A 20,206-nucleotide genomic window follows, 5' to 3' on the forward strand; every position below is an offset into this window, starting at 1 on the left:
CGGGAGGTGCAATCTAACCCACATGCAGCCAATCATTTTAACATCCATGAGGTCATCGTCCTGCCACAAAACCCTCTGCAAGAAAAATATGGCCTTATGAAAATAACTGTCTCCTTCCGTATCCCCGTAACACTCCCCCAGCGACACACAGCACCACGCACTCGTCCATTACGGGCCTTCAGTCCACCACTGCTGGGACAGGGGCCAGGGTGTTTGTTGTACAGCCCCATTAAACTGTGGTTTAACCCCGCTGCCACTAAACAGCTTACCAACCCCCTAACAACCCCACACGCACACACACAAACAGACACACACACACACACACACACACACACCAACACACAGCTTTGACGGTAATAAACCAGACGGCTGTGCGTGTCCCGTCTTGAGCACCAAACAAAGTTTGCTTCGATGTAGTTCATTTCTGAAAGGACGTCGTCGTCTGCAGACACCAAGGGTGGTGGATTCGTGGGTTAGCGTGGCTCAGAGTTATCAGAAGGCTCTCTGAAGACAAATGTAGGCAGGGAAGAACTGGCTGGAAAAAACGCATGCAGCCTCTAGATACCCATAAGGTATTGTCATGATCTGGCGCGGATGTATCGGAGACGATTGCTTGGCCAAGTCGCCATTATGGAGGGGTGTGGGGGGATATGGTTTCTAAGGTAAATATTACATTTGATCCCTCTTTGGTCAATGAATTTTTTTGTCTTATTAATGGCCGTCTCGACGATTCGTTAGTGATCCCAGATGAGGTCCCAGATGATAGGTTGCGTTAGAGAAAGGTATCCGTCTTGTCCTACGCTAAGCCGCTGTGGTGGCTGCGGTTTGCAGGACTCTCGGGGGAGAAGGGAGAGCGGGGGAGTCACGGCATCGGATCTCAGGGACCCCGAGGACCCCCTGGAGCCCCAGGTACAGTAACGCACAACACACATACACACACTCACACACTCACACACACACACACAAACACACCCACACACACGCACGCACGCACACACATACAAACACACACACACACACGCACAAACACACACACACACACTCACACACACACACACACACACACACACACACACACTCACACGCACAAATTCAAACATAAACCCATACACAAATACATACACACTCACACTCACACTCTCTCACACACAGACACGCACACACACAATCACACTCACAGACACAACAGAACAAGGAAGTCTTATTCAGCGCTGTAAGAGTCTGAAATTGAATTACTGTAGTGCTGATTTTCTTGGTGCGGTTTGCATCAGCAGAATAAAAGCACCAATAACATCAAATACCAACAGAAGGAAACGTATTCTTAAATTAAATGACAGTCCCTGCAATAGAACAATAGCAAAACGAATTTATGCCTGTAGCACATATATATAACTACATTGATTTTTTCCGCGTATTCTTTCCATTCTTTTATTGAGAGAATGCATAATACATGTCTGCTTTATTATTGTGGGATCGAAAAATAGAGAAAAAGGCGATTATTCAGCAGAAAAATCCCATCAAACCCCTAAAGTAGAAGAATCCCTTCCATAAAGACCGGGCCTCGGGCACCTTAACGCATCCCCCCCACAACCCACCCACCTCCCACCCCCCTCCTCGCCTGGAATATCTGTTGGATTACGGCAAACGAGAAACTCCTCCAAGAAAATATTGATTTGTGTGCGGCTGCTCGCCGCAACAGCCCAGGCGCCGACGGAGCACTTTATCCTGCTAAGAAGAAAACGGAGAACTCTGGGTCGACAGCGAAACACAAATAGGAACCCTTATCCCAGGGAGTATTGGGCTCGGACCCCCGCTGACGAGCGTGTGTTTCACCGGCTGACGTAAGGGGTGGCGGGCCAGGTCAACGGGTTAGTGCTGGCGGTGGTCCGGTCTTCCGGGACCCTTCCTGGCACCTCAACGGGGTCTTTGGGTGCATCGTGACCAAATCCACCATGCCCATCTGGATGCTGTTAGGGGGTATAATTATACATATGTTGATGTATATATCGTGTAAAACGTGCTGTTCTAGGTCTGGGGCTTGATAAATGTAGACTCAATTATTAATTTGGGTCTCCGGGCTGTTTGACAATCACCGTTGATCATCGGCCGTTCATCAGCGCAACAGTGTATATAACTACCTGCATAATTAATTATATTTCTTTATTTTAGCTTCATTACCTGGTTATAGGTAATGAATTATTTGTTATTATTACCTGAGGCTAAACGGATTGTGACCCCGACCCAAACGATGTCCCCCCCCCCCCTCAGGCTTACCAGGCGAGGGTCGGACGGGCAGCCAGGGGCCCCCTGGCAGGCCGGGTAGCCAGGGCACCCCGGGGAGACAGGGCTCGCCTGGCTCCGGTGGACCACCGGGGTCTGCGGGGTACTGTGATCAGAACTCCTGCATGGGGTACAACGTTGGCGGTGAGTATTAGACAGACACGGGGGGGGGGGGTTTGAAACATTTCAGAGCTAACATTGGCCCGTGTGTGGCGTGACATCATCAGAGGTTAATGGGTTAAGGGTTTTTATAACGGAGCCAAGTAGAAGAGTTAGCACAATCTAGAGGTGAGTTAAACCTTGTTTATAAGAATGTGTTTAACATTGCCGAAAAGTGACATTTCATGGATGAGGAGCTCAGAAAAATATGAATTCTGCATATAAACTGTGTAGTCAATGGTAATGCCTGCTACATCCCAGAATTGAAACGTGCTAGCTAAAGTGGAGGGGATTTTTTGTTAGTTTTAAAGCTTCTGATGACGTGACTTAATTGTTGCTGATGTTACCCTTATTTTGCCTCGAGGAAGCCAATTGTCCAAATTCCCTTCAGCCCTTATTCGGTCATGTCAGTTTGTCCATTTCCTGTAGAACTCTCGGTTTAAAAAGGATCCCGACATTTTGATTTGAATTATTTTTACTTCTGCTTAATTTTACCACAACCAAGTTTACTGCCTGACCCGAACCGTTAATCCTGCTTTTTTTCATCCATGTATACAACTTTTTAAACTGCGTTTCCGTGGCCTCTGTGGGCTCTGAGGTGGTTATTGGCCTTGTAAAACACTCTGAGGGTTTTGGGAGTGATCTGGCATTGGCAGACTAGTTCCACTGTGACGTTTATACAGGGCTGTCCGCACCTAGGTGCGATCCAACAAACAGCGCTGACATACATAGCCATCAGTCCACGTGTGTAACGTTACACTCAGCCTCAAAGACAAACACACACCGACAGAGACAAATGGAGGTTGGATACACACACCGGTAAAGGCTATTTAGAGTCACTATTGTCAGACACACACAGCTTATCGTCTCTGTCAAATAGCTTATAGACGAGACGTTACATCATCCTTCGTATTCAAGGTTTGGTAACGTCACATTTTATCAAATCTTTTTTCTTCACAATCCAAGGTGTAGTAACAGTATCATCCAACATTGTGTTATGGATACTATTTTGTGTGTTGTTCTCAAAACAAGTATGATCTTATTTGAATCCTGAGATATGTGGCAGGTTTAAGAGTATATTGATTTTGGCGTTTTAAACCTTAATGTAAGACGATTGGTTAAATGTCAAACTAAATGCCACATATTTACCTCCACTTGTTGGTGTTGGCATTTTGTTTTTATTGATGGAAAGCCAGAGGTGAACTCTCCTGTAGATAGAGATTACACGCAAGCGTTCTTCTTTTTACACATGTGGCTTAACATTTGGTTTGGAATGTAAACATGATTCATGAAATGATTGAAAGGTAAGGATTGAGGAACACAATGAGTTTCATGGATTATCGCTTGTGCTCGGACCTCCACGAATGCATGCTCAAAGGTCAGAGAGGTCATATCGACTTGGTGGTCTGACTGTAATAACACACTGTTGGGGTAACATTTCTATTTTCATAATGTGGTGACCATCTTTCTCTCCCTCTGTGCTCTTCCATCTCCACCTCCACTCTCTCTTTCTCCCTCGGTGGGTGTTCCTCTTGGCCACTTTAGCTCAACGGGACTACGGGAATGACTACTGAAGACCATTCTCTCTGCTCTCCTCCTCTCCTCCTCCTCCTCCTCCTCCTCCTCCTCCTCCTCCTCCTCCTCCTCCTCCCCCTTCTACTCCTCAAGCCCCTGACATACCCCCGCCTCCCCCCGCCCGCCCCGCCCCGCCCCTCCCCTCCCTCGCCCAACCTCTCTCCATAAAAGACTTGCATGTGAAGGAGCTTAATGGATTCCCCAAAAAAACTCAAACCTTCACAAAACAACACTTGATGACATGATGGAGGACCATCATGTCTCTAACTCGACCCTGCGTTTAACCCCTTCCAGCTCCACACAAAAGCTGCAGTGTGGTAAACATATTCCCGCCAAAAAAGCCTTTCATCTTGCAACTCAAACCCTATTAGCATTAGCGACTTGGAAAAGGGCAAAACCCGAGGCACTAAGTGGTCCTTGTCGTTGTAGAAGCTTGAGACCGTTTAAACGAGAGCCAGGCCCCGGCACCACTTGCGCATTGGTGTACATGAAATGACTCCCTCTATAGGTCAAACACTTGCTATTGCATGGAGAACTCATTATCGGCTGATACGTTAACCCTGTCTCCTGCTGATGAGGCGTTGATGCGACACACCTGTCGTCCGCTGATTGAACCAAAGGGCGGGGTCAGGGGGTTCGGTTCTCCTAATATCCTACATCAATCAAGAGGACACCATCTGTTTCATGAAGCGTCTCATATTTGCCGTCCCCTCAAGGCACCGATATTAAGCACTACAGGCTGAGAAGGACCTATCGCCTCCCCTCAGAGCAAAAGGTTTGGGAAGATGCCGCAGGATACTGAGCACCAAGCTGAGGCTGAACAGGCACACTGAAAGATGTATGCTCTTTGTTCTGCTCCACAAAGTGGGTGTAGTGCTGTGCTCATTCAGAAAATTAATAAAAGTGGGGGGAAGCACACAAGACGGATTGGCAGTGACGCCCTGAATGTTATTTGGCAATTTTAAACTTGATCCATTCATTAGCACATCGCAGAGCCCGTCTCGTGTAAATATTCATCAGCTCTTTCGAAGCCTTGTTGTGCATAATCAAACTGAGGGCTCTTGAAGTCCTTCTGTCGTCGAGAACCCAAGAACCCGCGTTCAATGTTCTCTGTAGACCAGTAGGGAGACTCCGCAACGTGAAAAGAAAACCGAAGGGCAAATGTTTGCCTAAAGCAAAAGAAGAAAGGGCCTGCTTAATGAACTTCTCCCCATCCAAAGCGAATTTCCCCATTCCCCCATTGCACTCATTCTTCTCAAGGCTCCTGTTCAGTCCTGCTGTCTTAACATTCAATCTGCTTGCCGGCTGCCTTTGTCATTCATGCCGGGTAACTCTAATCCCTGTAATGATCTTCGGCTCCTTCCAAGTGGTGGTGTTGGTGGAGGGGGTGATGGTGGAGGGGGTGGTGGTGGTGGTGGTGGTGGTGGGTACGCGCTTGTATTCTCAACTCAACACCGTGATTGAAGTGAGCCACAGTGCGGCTGCACTGTGTCCTTGGAGTGGGCATCAGGAGACAGACAGCTCCGCTGATCTGTGTCTGGAAAACAATGTCTAGAACCCAGAGACCTAACCCAGTACACCCCCCCCCCCCTTCCACCTCCCACCACCACCACCACCACCACCACCACCACCACCACCACCACCACCACCACCAGTCCAAGCGCTACCGCACGGCGGCTACAACCCGGGGGCCGTGGCCTACAACGGCGGGCGGCGAGGAGCCGAGGAAGAAGAGGAGGACGACGACGACGACGACGACGAGGAAGGCGAGGACGAGGAGCAAGATCCGTATCAGCACGGCTACCCACCCCAGTACTACCCCGGGTACGACCCCCGGGGGTACCGGCCGGGGCCCCGCTCAGAGGACGTGGAGCTGAGGTCGCCCGGGGTCGCGCAACGCTTTGCCCGCCACGCCCGCGGAACGGGGGAGGAGGTGGGCGGCGGCGGCGGCGGCGACGCCGTCGTCACGGAGGAGAGCGAGGAGGGGGGCGGCGCGTAGCAACGAGACCGGAAGCCCGGACGCGTCGGACACGCACCGCGAGTGCTTGAGGCCGGGTGGAGCATGACCACACACGAGCTACCTACACTCTGAGCCCGCGGGACACGTGTTGTACACGGATACTAGCACGCGCACATACACACAAACACACACACACACACACACACAGGTGAGACTGTTTCCTACAGACTCCGCAACATCAGAAAAACTGTGGATGGCAGTGGCATTCTCCACCACGATAGACAGTTGTCTTGTTAACTCTTGTACGGTGTCTCTGTTGAACTCGGAAAAGTGCCTGATTTATGTTTGTACCGTTGAGTGTAAAGATGGGAAGACTCTGCGTTCACCTTGGGGTCGGTTGACTTCGTGACGAAGCCCTTTTTAAAGAAGGAATTTGCATGTCACCTTTGAGGAAAACTTGTTGAGCGTTCGTTCTGTTTTGTTTTTGTCACGGATTCAATTTGAACATTTGGATCCTAACAGAATTTAAATTGGTACATGTTGTGTTTTGTGAGTTTATTTCCCCCCACTACAAAGCCTTTTCCATTCTATTAAGTAAACTTTATTTTTTTCAGATTTTAGTTTATTAAAAAGGTTTTATTCCACCCATCTTTAGAACGAAGGAGCTTCATATGACTTTACTGAAGCAATTTTCCAGAGTTGTCAGGACTATTCTTTTGTTGTCCTTTAATATTTCACTCCAAACATAGATTGCAACTATTCAACCGCAATTTATTCTTAAAGATCTGATACAAGTGAAAGCGTCGGTTTGGCCTCGTTTCTCTATTTTGGTGTTCCTGTGGGCCTGTTCACTGTGGAAGCTGCTTGCTCATTGGTCAGCACTATATTCAATTTTGACCTATTGAAACCAGAGCTTTTTTTTTTATACATTGAGATTTTTTTGGTGGCAGCAAATGATTTTGTTGGAAGTTTCAAATATTTTTTAGCATAGTAATAAGTCCATTTATCCTGCAACAGGGCCAGATACAAATCAGGCACCCAAAGTGACTACAGCCAATCTGTACATATGAACACATCTTTCTAGAACTGAAAACGCTGGGCCTAAGAACAGTTAAGGAATCTGTTCTTGCAACAAATATGAATTGGCAAAGTGGAGTATTTTATTTATTATTTTTTTTATAACCAAATAAAATCTGTTATGACGTTGATTTTTTGGCATTTTTGTTTATTGCGTCTCATAACATGTTCTTTACCGCAGAGTGTTGCAAATACTTTTCAGAAAATAAAAGCACTAGACAAAAATATAGTAAATTATTTATTGGTCTATTACACAAAGTATACTTAAAAAAAAAAGGAACTAACAATTATTTATAACGGGGTAACTTACAGGCGTGGCAAGTTGAGACATTGTCAGAAACAATGCATCTGGACCAGAGTAACCTAACCACCTTTCAATTGAGTCATGGAAAACAAGCGTTCTGGTTGTTAATATTCAGCCTCTTTCACACACTTGAATCACACCAGGAGCATCTGTACTGCCCGATATCCTCACAGCCATGGAAACATAACAGGAGCCATTCAAATATGATCGATCACTATGTAGACACCCTTCAATAAACCAGAGTCTTAAATAAGTTTCCCTTGGCAGGGCTTATATCTGTGTTTATGACGTGATTATCGACAATGATGGACATAGTGAGATCTTCTCTGGAGACAAGGGAGACTCCCTTCCGCATATCGCTAGAACAAACCCAGTCAACCCAACTCAAACCCAGAAACAGACCACCGCCTCCTAACTCAAAACACTTCTATATCACGTTCATGTTTGTATCAAAACAGATTTCAAAATGGCCTCGTACTTTTTGTCTTTGTTTGAAAAAAAAAAAAAAAATATGTAAAAAAGGAAAAATAAAAGTCAGTCCTAATCTCATAGATGAGGGAAGCATTCGAAACACGGCCAAGGCACCAACACCGTGGGCATTTCTTCAGATGAGGTTAGCTGGTAACATGGCCGCGCTGTAATGGGCCAAGGCGTGCTGCCTCCTGCATGACTCTGTGAGCCCCCCGGTGTCATCCTGCAGCTCTCACTTCATCTTGTAGTCTGTCGGTCTGCAGGGACCGAGAAGAGGGAAGGAAAAACAGATTTAGAGATAAGTAGAAAAAAATTGCAAAAAAGCATTTAAAAGGCCAGCTTTGCAGGCAGAATTGGAGAGAAGGTGAATGATGAGAGGGGATCCCAGACATATCTTTCTGTCTTCTCTATCAGATGCCACAGACACACCATTTTTTACTCTGGCAGGGCACAAAGCGATAGATCTGCACCAGTCTCATCTGGATTCTAATGGAAAGCCAAGCAAGCGCCACGAAAATATGTATCACCAGAAAGTAGGGATGGGAATCTTTCAGGTTTTATATTCGAAAAAGTTACATCACATCCACTATATCTAAAGACAAAATAAAAAAGTAGCTTTTTGTAGCTCCTTATGATCCATCCGCAATCCAAGACGATTCTTACGTGATGACATTCCTCCCCCATTCCATCCTAGAAAGTATAAGCCCTCACAACGTCAGTACAAGATCACGTAACCCCTTCTTATTTTACGAGGCGCAAGGCATTGTGGGCCTAGGCGGACACACCCTCAGTGCCCGCGTGCAGAAGTGAATAAAAGGAACCATAATGATCACTGAACCATCCACACGCTCCCTAAGGATTCAAATTTAATCGGAGAGGGAATATGAATATTAATTGTGATTTAATCGTGACTCCTGGTAGAGTCACCCTTGATGCCTCAAACCCTACCACACAAGATAGCCGAGCACATATTTGATTGATAAATCAGAGAGGAAGGATAGATATGAGTGAATATTAAATATGCAAAAGGCCCTTGTATCCAATTAAAATGGACCTTGACCTTGTCCGCCGTGCGACAGAGGGCCGCGCCCGGCGCCGTGATTGGCTGGGGGAAGATGGCAGGCGTAGAACAACATGATGCCGGTCGTTCATCACTATACACCGCCCGTGACAGCCCCCGTGAATGAATACACACAGTCACGCACGCACGCCGAAAGTAATGCGCTCCAAATGAAACAACACATCAACCCCCACTTAATGCTTTGGAATCAGGGGATATGAAATCTGTTGATGATAATGTGTCCTCAAAGCAATGAAAGTGAGCATTTAGAAAATTCGAAAGCCTCCTTCTTAAAAGCAGGATTTCATTACCATTTTCCGATCACGGTGGAATTAGGCACAGGCTCAATGATGCAAGGTTTTTTATGGTTCTTTTCATCCATGATGGATGATATGACATGGCAGATTTTAGTGTGTCACAACTATTTAGATGGTGCCAAGTTCGAGACATTGCATAAAGGGAACACTGCTTTGGTGACTTCATGAAAATGTCATTGTCCTAGAATGTGTCTGGAATATGGAGTACAAACAAAAATCAATTACTAGGACGTCAGAAACACTGACATCACTGCGATATTTCATCCCACTATGGGTCCAGGTAGTTATGCATGCAATCCCCACCAACCCCCACCATATGATTTTTGGAAATCACTTCAGCCTAAACCCTTCCACAGTGGAAACCCTCTAGAATATAAGGGTGATGCTCTGGGGTCATAGATATTCATCATCAGTCCCATCCTTGATTTTCTATTCATTGTAGTTCTACTGGTAACATTTCAGCAGCCCTCGTGTTTCTTTAATGCATTTTTTAAAAGATCAGCGTTGCGGAGTAGGCAGCCCGCATCCCAGTTAACCCGTGGGGGGGGTGGTGTCGGAGGGCCATGGGGAAGGGAGGGAGGGGAGACGAGAGGGAGTGCATCATCATGCCTCCACACCACGGGTCACGCTCAATGTCAATTTAATATCCGAGCAGAAAACACTGCTCCCAGAAAAGCCATGAATCTGATTATGGCCGATAACTCGCCCCCTTGAATTTCGCCAGCTTCCTGAAGAAGCTCCCCGTCTCCCCCTAGAAGCTAAGGTCCACACAAGAGAGTACGGTGTGTGTGTGTGTGTGTGTGTGTGTGTGTGTGTGTGTGTGTGTGTGTGTGTGTGTGTGTGTGTGTGTGTGTGTGTGTGTGTGTGTGTGTGTGTGTGTGTGTGGGGGGGGGTTCACACTACAGGCTGGACTTCACCCTGTTGCCGTAATCAGGGGTTTAACCCAAACCATATACACTGTGAGTGTCCAATCAGCTGTAAGCCAAAATAAAGACTTTGATCAACACTAATCTGGATCTCATTGGGACGCGGCGAGGTCAAGCGGCCCAGCGGCTCCCCTGCCAAACCCTGGAGCCAAAGGACGTCCTCAGAGGTCCAGGAGATGTGGAACACAAGTCAAGTGTGAAGTTGAGAGGGAAGAAGAACTTTTGAAGAATTGCACGAAATCATGCATAGCTGAGATACATAAAGTAGCTGTGTGAACCGCTCCTGTGAACCAAAGATCTGTTGATCCGACTCGCTTTTCGAAGCAGAAAGAACCGTTTCACCCCCTACGACAGTCCCAGGATAATACAAGCCTCAGAGAGCCTTGATGTGTTTTTGTGATTGATTGAGAGGGTTTGAGAGCACATATACAGACACACATGATAATAAACTAACTATATATGTGAAAAAGTATTTTTTTAAGTAGGGTAAGCGCAGCCTTCGTAAGAGGCATAGGTAGATAGCCTATGTGCATGGTGGTGTAGAGTATACATAAATTTTAACAAAATCTATAATGCAAGAGCTGAAATGAATACTTCACTGGTAATGTGAACCATTCTTTAAAAAAAGGCAAGTAAGTAAGTAAAATTTTTATGTGAATATGCCGAACATGATCATCCTTGGAATTTGTATGCATAGGTGCCTTTATGCATGAATGTATGTATGTATAGGCTTGCGCGTGCGTGCGTGTCTTGGAAGACGTACGGGGTCCACAGCCTGGGGAAGGCGTCCTTCTCCTCCTGGGTGTACTGGCTCAGGGTCCGCGGGACGACTCTGGGCTGGGCTAGCTCCTCCGTCAGGTTGGCCAGGATGTCCTCTGGCAGCTCCTGGAGACAGACACACACACACACACACACACACACACACACACACACACACACACACACACACACACACACACAACACCAGACAAACACACACACACACACACACACACACATACACCAGACAAACACACACACACACACACACACACACACACAGTAGGATAAGTGACGAAAATGATGAACGACTTATGCAGGGTTAAAGCTCTTCTGACCTTACAATGATTCAATTATGATGTGAGGGAAAATGATTCGCCGCATCATTAATCTCTGCAATCCTGATTTTATGACGTACGATAAAAAAAAAGCAGTCATGTGCGGAAGACCATTAACACCGTGAAGTAAATCATATATTTTTTGTCTTCAGAAGCAGTGTTGAGGATAGCCTGGAATGTAGCGGTGTAAGCAAACAACGCTGGTGCGGTCCTTGACAACGTTATTGGCGGCCGAGAGTACATATCACTTAGGTCCATTGGAGTCCTACGGCTAGACAGGTGTCGCGATACACTTGACAATAAGGGTATATTTATTAAGCTTAGCTCATTTAGTCATGAGCATTCTTATTTGGCAAAAGCATATGAATGGGTTAGGGTTGGGGGTAGCAGTTTCTTTGGATATTTTTTTAATTAAATTTGATCTACTCAATGACTTTTTTGGTTATATCTTCATTGTTTAATGCACTTGTTCGCTAGTACATACACTAAGTCGTTTTATTTTTTTTGATAATTTTTTTATTTGGAAATGTAACACAGAATACACTGAGCATACGTTTTAACAGACATATCCATATTTTTATTTTTATTTATTTTTTACATACACATACAAACAACATCCCACCCATACCACACTAAGTCGTTTTAGACCAAAGTATATAAATAAAATGTAACATAATGGTCATGGGTGGTTGGTTACGTTTAACGTTAACCCTATTAAATAATGTAGAAACAAACACCATTACCTTAGTCAACATGTGATAAATTATTAGTCAATTATCACTAGACCATTAGTAGACATGCATTAACTAATTTAAATTCTTAGTTAATTCATGGACCCTAACAGTAAAGTGTTACCTTATCTTCTGTAATATTTGGAACCTCAAAAGACGATGTGTTGGTCATAAGAAACAGAGAAGAGCGTCACTCACGTCCTCTGTGAAGATGTGCAGTCGCTGCATCATGTTGTGCCGGAGCAGGTTCCTGGGTAACATGCCGTAAACCGCCAACTTAACTATCTGTGGAAGGGAAGCCAATGGCCATAAGGGGGTTCGTTCGTTTAGTTGGAGTACCCTTAGTTTTATGCAACATTTTGGATCATTAGATAAAGTCAACCATTAGTTTAAATCGATTTCTTTGTCAAAATACATGAATTCAAAACACATGGATACTGGAAGGATTTAACACTGAAATATCCCCACTTTGGTCCAATTCCCTGCCCCCCCCCCCCCCCCCCCCACCCGCTCTCAAACCAGCCAAGCCTTGTTGCAATTATACCACTGAGAGGACACAAGCCTGCGGTTCAAAGGCCTGATTAAAATGACAATCCAGAGCCAACATAATATTTTCCCTCACTATGGTTCCAGGGGAACCTTTGATTGGGAAGCAGACATGAATCACTGGTTGCAATTCAAGAGGATCCTCCTTGTCAACAACAATAAAAATTGCAGAAGCCCTCTCTGCCTGGGCCTCATGAGTCTGCTGTCACGGTCAATGGACCAACGGGAACGTCGACGTAACTGCACCGATCACATGGAGTTACCGTCATTGTTTAACTACGTGGTTCATCATCAGGACAGAAATCAGCAGCGAGTAGTGATAGAGCACAAAGACTAGACTTAGGCTTTTCAAATTTTAGATTTTTGCCTTTTCCTAATAATTGATACGCCACATTAGTGATTAATACAAGGAAATACAATTATCAAACTATAGGAAAAAACGAAAATGTGCTTTGATCAGCATTAATCATTAATAATAAATAAATAAATATAGATATAACTTCGATCAATGACATTTGAAACCTAGCCTAATTACATTCAAATTAGGCCGAAATCATAGGCTAGATTACATAAGAGCACAGGCAGCTGGCAGAGGTTTGTCACCAGTGAACCCTATTATTCATGAGGCGTTCAGGTTTCCACGGCTGGCTCTACAGTCACATGAATATGCAATCAGACCACTTCGACCCCTGAGACATTGTCCTCCCCCGCCTTTCCCAATGAGCACCACTGACAACCACTGACTGTGCATGTACAAGAGGCAGTGGCACCCCCTAGGGGTGGCCAGGGCAGGGGGCAGTCACCCTGATACAGTTGTTGTTGCCCCCCCCCCCCCCCCCTTTCCAGATTTACAACACTTATACCGGACTGTTGTGAACATCATAATGGCATCATTAACTGTAATATAAAACCAAAGTATATCTGTATGCGATTCCTTAACTCGCATATTAACATAGTTTCTAACTATACACTACAGTATGCTACAACAGCATAATAGAATTCCTGAAATTCAGTTATGGCTTTTAGTTTTGTGCCACAATGTGAAAAATGTCGGTTGGTGCAAACGAAAGGGATGACTGTTGGTAATTGTCAGATCAGTGGACAACATGCGTATAACAATTCAGTATTAAGTTATTAAGCCAATCTCGATGCGATGTCTGAGGGGCTGTTTTGTACAAAAGAGACCATGAACATCAACGTACAGCTTTTGGGTCTTTAAGGTGGAGCTGGGCAGCCGTGACTTGCTTGAATCCTCCCGGATACCTGTGTGGTAAAGAAGATGTAAATTATATGATTAAATTATTTTCAGCACTGGGGGTTATCGTTCAAATCTATACTTAATTCATGGATTTTTCACTGTATTTAAATGGCATATGGGGCTTCTGCAAGGCAATCTCATTGGGACAATCTATATTTCATTAAAGGCATGTCTTATGACCAATAATAGTCGAGAACAATACTATAATTTATTCAGATTTATTGTATAATTTAGGGCACAAAGGAGGTAGGTTATTATTACCCTGTGTGAGAGGAGTAGACTTTCTGCTCCCATTTGTTTCCAGAGAAGGCTATGTGTCTGGTATTCATTACGACCACATGGTCTCCGCAATCACCTGCATGGAAAACAGTGCATGATGATTCAAGACTCAAGAGCATATGGAACAACTGAGTCAGGATCTTCATCGGGTGAAATGCAACTAAGTCATATTACCAAAGGATAAATCTAAATGAGCCATTCCAAAATCAACAGTCAATAGTCAAATCAATTAAAGGAAAACGATCAATGAGTAAAATGATTGTTTAAATATTTTAAAATCGTGAAACATACTTTACCTACGTATTCAAATTTACCTACATTTTACTTAAAAAACAATAATAATTGGTGTCTAGGATCTTGCTTTCTTTAGAAAAAACATGGGCATTTCATTCTAGACTTTATTACTCAGTAGTACACACATGCATTAACGCTTTCAGCTGATAACACATGGAAAGAACATTTGGTGTCATAATCCCTCACTATGGACAGCAATATGGGTGCCTTGAAAGCGCCAACAATGGATTAATATGATACTTCATATAAATATCAAAAGGTGGAATATACAAAAGCCAAAATTAAAACCTCACTGCCAATAATCAATTGGTGGTTACAGTAAAGTAAAAAATGCATCAAATCAGAATAAAAACACTGTCCAACACTAACACTATGCAGGGCTATGAAACCAGTCCTAGGTACAGCCATAGTGGCTTCAGCCACTTCAGCTACTGGCTGATTATTGACCTATCGTGACAGATAGCAAAAATAACTTTCAAGAGATAATATAAATCTACAATGACGATTTTCCTAGAACTGTACGCATGTAATAGGTTTTATATACAGTCTGGTACATGCAATATTATCCCACGTTAGCATGGTCGTAGTGATACACAAAGTGGCTCAAGCTTGAATCAAAATGGTATAGCTAGCTGAGGTCTTGCTTACTCAGTGCATGATAGATGGGCTTGTGTTTCCCCTGTAGTCGGACAGAACACATCGTGGCTATTTTCCCAGGTGGCTGCATCTTAGCATCAATGAGAAACCATGATCGGGAGAAAGTCGCCCATTGCTGAAAGGAGGGGAGGAAAGACAGGATAATATCAACAAAGAATATATTGATAGGAGGCTGTACAGTGAATAGTGCATTCAAAATACAATTGTGTCATTCAAAGATTAGGCATATTGCGTTGGTCTACATGAACATACATTGGCAAAACAAGTCAATTAAATTCATTCAGTTGACTTGCTTTACCATAAGATAATCTAAAGACCATTAATAACTGTTGTAAACATTGTCATGATCAATAAAAGCTGTCCCGGCAATAAGTGAAACGCAAGACCATACATACATAAGAAGCTAGCAAGGGTTTGTAACCTTGTTAACAAATAACAAGCATGGTAATAACAGCATGGGTTTTTTACCAATGTTGCAACAAGATGTGTGATGTCATGTTGAAATACCAAAATTACCTGGGCTGTTCTTGAAAAGTTTGCCATGATTAATAGACTAATGATTCATATTCCAGAAATCTTGACCCTCAAAAACATGTATCTCAGCCACTGGCAGCACGGCGGGCTGCGAAAGACTTCCGATGTGAAACATTCAGACAATATATTTGTTCCCCCACATGGTTTGTTTTGGACAAACAAATACCTTTTCGTTTGGGGATGCATATAATTATCTAGGATAATTAGGTAATACAATCTTTATTCATGTATATGCATTAGTTATGTCTAGAAAATAGCCACATTTGAGCTTTATCCAAATACGGTTTTCGACACGGTGCTATTTTGTTGCCGCCCTCATAAAGATCTATGTACTCTGACGTCATAAGCCCCCACTTCCTGTTGGGAGCGCGCGTAATTTTGACAGTCAGGTCTGTGTGGTATGAGTTTCTGTCTGTTTTCAACCTTGTGTTTAGCGTGTATATAGCGATACATAACTTATTTCATGCAAAGAAACGACAACATGCGGACACTGGAAGAGGTGCAAGCCACCGTGGAGATTGCCAAACTCCAAGAAGATGATTTACAGACAACCATCCATTGTTTGACTTTTGGGGAGAACGTTTTATCAGCCGACTATTGTTTGATGGAGTTGGATGACACGCTATGCAAGCACATTGAAGCTGGAGAAAGGTACCACTGTCTAACGTATTGTAATTCTTATTAAGGATCATTATTATATCGGGTTATAGATGTTATAACATCACAAGCTCACAAACCCAATAACAAAACGTTGACAACTCAATTTTCATTTGTGTGTAAGGTTAGAATCATAAAAAAAAAAAAACTCTTGTGTGACAGTCTGGTGATCCGGGGCGATAAAGATGAGAAAGCCGTGCTATGCACTGGCGACAAAACGTACGACTTGAAGATGGCCGATACATCAAACCTGCTTCTGCTTGTGCCGGATTGCAAGACTCCTGACCAGCTGTCAGGCAGCAAGGACAGCCCTCACCTGGTGCAAACACAGGTACTGAACCATCACAGCAGCGTCTGACCGAACTCCTATGGTCCCATCGAAGCTTGTGCAGAGATGTACTGTAGGCATCTCAACTCTGTTTCAGATCTGGGGGTTCTGCAGCAGTTACTGGGAGTTGAGGAAGCAGCGGCCCAGGATGAAGAAACTGAAGCAGCTTTTGATGGAGAATCCCTACGAAGGGCCGTCTTTAAGAGGGCAAGAGGACCCAGAATCCCTGGTGAGTTTAGTGTGGTTCATTAGTTCAGTTGTTTACTGGGTGGGCACTAATAAAAAAAGCGGCATTAAGAGATCCCGATTAGAATCCATATACATGGACCTCCCCTTCCCTCCAACTGATTTTAATAAAGTGCCTTACCAAACCTGTAACTTATCTTAGATCCACCACCAAATCCATCTCTTTGATGACGTTTATCTAAATATATTTATTAAAGCAATGCTCGATATAATTTCCTGCCTAGGATAAGTAAAGTACTATTGTATGTATATTAGCTTAGAACTGAATGAGTAAAACCTACACATTGAGTACATTGGATACATTGGATGATGGCTTCAGTTCATTGAATGTTAAACATCGCAACTTATCTTCAGAAAATGTATCCGTCATCAGTTTACATTAGACGTTTTGGATCAATCTGTATTTGAGTTGAGCAGTGCACATTATACTTCCCCCTGTCCCCAGTACACCATGTTGGATCTGCTGGAGAGGATCCAAGCCAGTGAGCAGGAGTTACTGGCCCAACTCGAGACCATCCACGCCTGTCGGGTGGACGGTAAGATGTCTCCTGATGCAAATACACATTCACTCTCTGCTGTAACGTTCTCTTACACAAAATGGCAACACCAGCTAAACTTGAAAGCTGCATGTATTGCATATTAAAATCAGAAATGACAAACCCAGAAATTCTTCTTACGATGATGATGATGATGATGATGATGATGATGATGATGATGATGATGAGGAATGGGAGATAATCATGTCCATGTTCACACCCCTGTGTTCCCCCAGGCTACTGGCGCATGTTGGACTTTGACTATGAGATGAAGCTTCTGGGTCACGTGACCCAACTGGTCGACTCCGAGTCGTGGTCCTTCAGCAAGGTTCCCATGGAAACGTGTCTGGAGGAACTCGGCCCACTGGAGCCCAGGTGTGTGTGTGTGTGTGTGTGTGTGTGTGTGTGTGTGTGTGTGTGTGTGTGTGTGTGTGTGTGTGTGTGTGTGTGTGTGTGTGTGTGTGTGTGTGTGTGTGTGTGTGTGTGTGTGTGTAAACGGGGTTGCAGATTGACATCCTTTCTATCTCACACACAGGGAGATGATTGAGCATTGGTTGAACTGCTTTGGAAAGCGATACACCGAAAATGGTAAGAGCAAAACAAATCCTGATTCTGCATTCTATTACTCTGTAATCTGTGAATAATATAATACGCTATATAATTGATGGGTCAAATATACGTAGTTGGTGGGTGCAAACAACTAAGAGAACACCAACAGAACAGCAAGTGCTGGTTCTGATTGTCTCTCTGCAGTTGGTTCTCACTTCTTGTAGTTGGTAGGAGACATCCTTCATTTAAGCTAATCACGCCCACTGCTTTTAATAACTTACATTTACCTTAACTAGTTCTCTACTAGTGTCGGTGCTCTAGCAGTAATGTCGTTGACGTGTGTTTTTATAATCTCTACCTTCGGCCATCCTGCAGAGAGGGTGTTTTACGCCCTGGACGAGGACAAAGTGTGCCGGGCCACCGCCCTGCTGCTGCTGCAGAACGCCGTCAAGTTCAACCTGCGGGAGTTCCAGGAGGTGTGGCAGCAGAGCGTGCCAGAGGGCATGGGGACAAGGTTGGACCAGCTGAGGGTGAGACGCTGCCACTGGGGCCCACAGTACGTCAGGCACACACCGGGTGCGCTGTGCGCATGCTGCGCCAGGGAGTTAAAGCAGAAGCGTCCGAACGGGTTGGGAAATGGGAAAATTGTAAACCCTTTTAGAGACATTGTAGGATTGCTGTTGTGCTTCGTCAGTGTTTAAGAGCAAATCCCACGTTGGCATCACTAATGAATTAACATGGGCGGAAAAATACGGAGCAAATCACAGTAACAGCTTAGGTTATGGCGGCTCTACTCAACATTAACGTCTCCGGCATTTGCCCTCCCACAATTTACGTCATGTTCCAGGTTAGTCGAGCTGGCGGCGATTTGTGACATACTTTCCCCAAATTAATTAACCATTAATTAACCAAGGGCCATAACCCAGAAAATTATTCTTCCAGCATGGCCCCAATTACCTGACGTTAATTACCAATCAGACAAATGGGCAAAATGTCAAAGATATTATGATTAATTATTTTTATTTATTTTTCCTCCAGGGCTACGCCCTTGTGGACCGTGGCTCCGGCCCAGACACCATCTGTCTGCTGAGGGTCGAGGACCTCTCGGAGGACACCGTGGAGCGCTTCAACCAACTGTTCACCCTCCGGGAGAAATGGACTGAGGCGGACATCACTCCGTACATCCAGTTAGTGTGGTTCCATACGGGCTCTAATAAGACGTTGAGGGATTCCTGTTACAGTAATACCCTGATGAGTGCTTTTCATGCGAAGCATCAATCAACGTCTCTCATTAGTGGTAGAATTAAGGGTTAGCGTTAGTTTCTCACCACTAGATGGCGCCAAAGGACAGCTAAACCGCAGCCTCCTAGTTTAACGTTTTAGAGCAACATTTTTCTAGCGGAATGCAGTCTGCAGGACGAATTTCAAACTAATTGCATGGCAAGAAGCTATAGGTCCATAACATATAGAAAGACGCAGGACAATCTTTGAAGAGAGTTATGGAATGGAGCTCGGATTGTGAATACATTGAGATTAGTGAATCATACATTTGTGTTATTTTCTCTGCGGTTTGCCTCATGATTGGCGTCATTGGTAAATGGCCATGGTAGAATCGGTATGCTCTCAGAAAGGCTGTCTTTCCCATTGTTCCTCTCCCTGACCTGCTGTCTCTCTCCACCTGCAGGGACCTGTGTGGTGAGAAGCAGACCACTGCAGCTCTGCTCACTAAGTTCGCTCGATCCTCCACGCAGAACGGGGTCAAGGTGTTCAACTCCCGACGGCCCGTCGCCACCTGAACACACGCCTTACTGTTTTTACCTTTTTCGTTTTGTACAAAAAAAGTTCCTATATTGTTAATAAAATATTGCCAAACTCATAACTTTTCATGGTATGGTTTTACCATACAGCTAATCTCAGATCCACCAGTCCTACGTTGCTATAGCAGAATCTCTGGGGGCAGATGGCTCGAGGCCCGGGCCGGGACACTGAAACCGGAGTTGGGCCTTGTTACCTGTCGCAGGGAAGAAAGATAACCTGATTTGCGCGGGTGGATGAGGCTTTGGAAGGGAACTTGAATAAGGATATTTCTACAGTGGTCAGCCAACATAAAGCTGATTCTAAACCTTCACACTTCTTCCCACTGCACTAGATCATCACCTCCACCAACATGATCAGTCGAAAGGAAATGAAATGCCCAGTTCACCCATATTTTATTATGTCTGCCACCTGGATTTAGATATTAATGACTGACGTGGCATGAGAATTGTATTTTATATTCGGCCACAAGGGGGTAGTAAAAAAACAATGTAATGCTGCGCAGGTGTTCCAATGTTAGATTATAGCTGTTGTATTGTATGTATTGTAA

The 20,206-nt window shown here is 44.5% G+C and overlaps 3 protein-coding genes across 4 annotated transcripts; 2 read left to right on the forward strand and 1 right to left on the reverse strand.

Annotated features, from left to right (window-relative positions):
* Nucleotides 1–555: 555 nt before the first annotated feature.
* Nucleotides 556–7,182, forward strand: LOC132467173 (heterogeneous nuclear ribonucleoprotein U-like protein 2). 2 transcript variants are annotated; one of them, XM_060064319.1, is made up of 3 exons: nucleotides 556–909; nucleotides 2,269–2,424; nucleotides 5,670–7,182. In XM_060064319.1, exons 2-3 carry the CDS (start codon nucleotides 2,406–2,408, stop codon nucleotides 6,011–6,013), a joined length of 363 nt encoding a protein of 120 aa, XP_059920302.1. In that variant the 5' UTR covers nucleotides 556–909; nucleotides 2,269–2,405; the 3' UTR covers nucleotides 6,014–7,182. The 2 variants fall into 2 exon arrangements, 1 of the variants encoding a protein (XP_059920302.1); XR_009527957.1 differs by lacking the exon at nucleotides 5,670–7,182 and adding an exon at nucleotides 3,985–4,123 and having other exon boundaries at nucleotides 752–909.
* A 94-nt stretch (nucleotides 7,183–7,276) lies between these two features.
* Nucleotides 7,277–15,647, reverse strand: mrpl13 (mitochondrial ribosomal protein L13). Its single transcript, XM_060064313.1, has 7 exons — nucleotides 15,508–15,647; nucleotides 14,983–15,106; nucleotides 14,023–14,116; nucleotides 13,706–13,766; nucleotides 12,156–12,242; nucleotides 10,893–11,014; nucleotides 7,277–8,083 (listed from the first exon to the last, which is right to left on the reverse strand). The coding sequence occupies exons 1-7, from the start codon at nucleotides 15,532–15,534 to the stop codon at nucleotides 8,059–8,061; spliced, it is 540 nt and encodes a 179-aa protein (XP_059920296.1). The 5' UTR covers nucleotides 15,535–15,647; the 3' UTR covers nucleotides 7,277–8,058.
* A 223-nt stretch (nucleotides 15,648–15,870) lies between these two features.
* Nucleotides 15,871–19,720, forward strand: dscc1 (DNA replication and sister chromatid cohesion 1). The gene is made up of 9 exons (XM_060064284.1): nucleotides 15,871–16,176; nucleotides 16,345–16,513; nucleotides 16,608–16,739; nucleotides 17,202–17,292; nucleotides 17,529–17,667; nucleotides 17,828–17,880; nucleotides 18,217–18,371; nucleotides 18,880–19,028; nucleotides 19,526–19,720. The coding sequence occupies exons 1-9, from the start codon at nucleotides 15,989–15,991 to the stop codon at nucleotides 19,635–19,637; spliced, it is 1,188 nt and encodes a 395-aa protein (XP_059920267.1). The 5' UTR covers nucleotides 15,871–15,988; the 3' UTR covers nucleotides 19,638–19,720.
* The last annotated feature ends 486 nt before the right edge of the window (nucleotides 19,721–20,206 follow it).

The sequence above is a fragment of the Gadus macrocephalus genome, chromosome 11 (assembly GCF_031168955.1).
Source record: "Gadus macrocephalus chromosome 11, ASM3116895v1".
NCBI classification, from domain to species: Eukaryota; Metazoa; Chordata; class Actinopteri; order Gadiformes; family Gadidae; genus Gadus; species Gadus macrocephalus.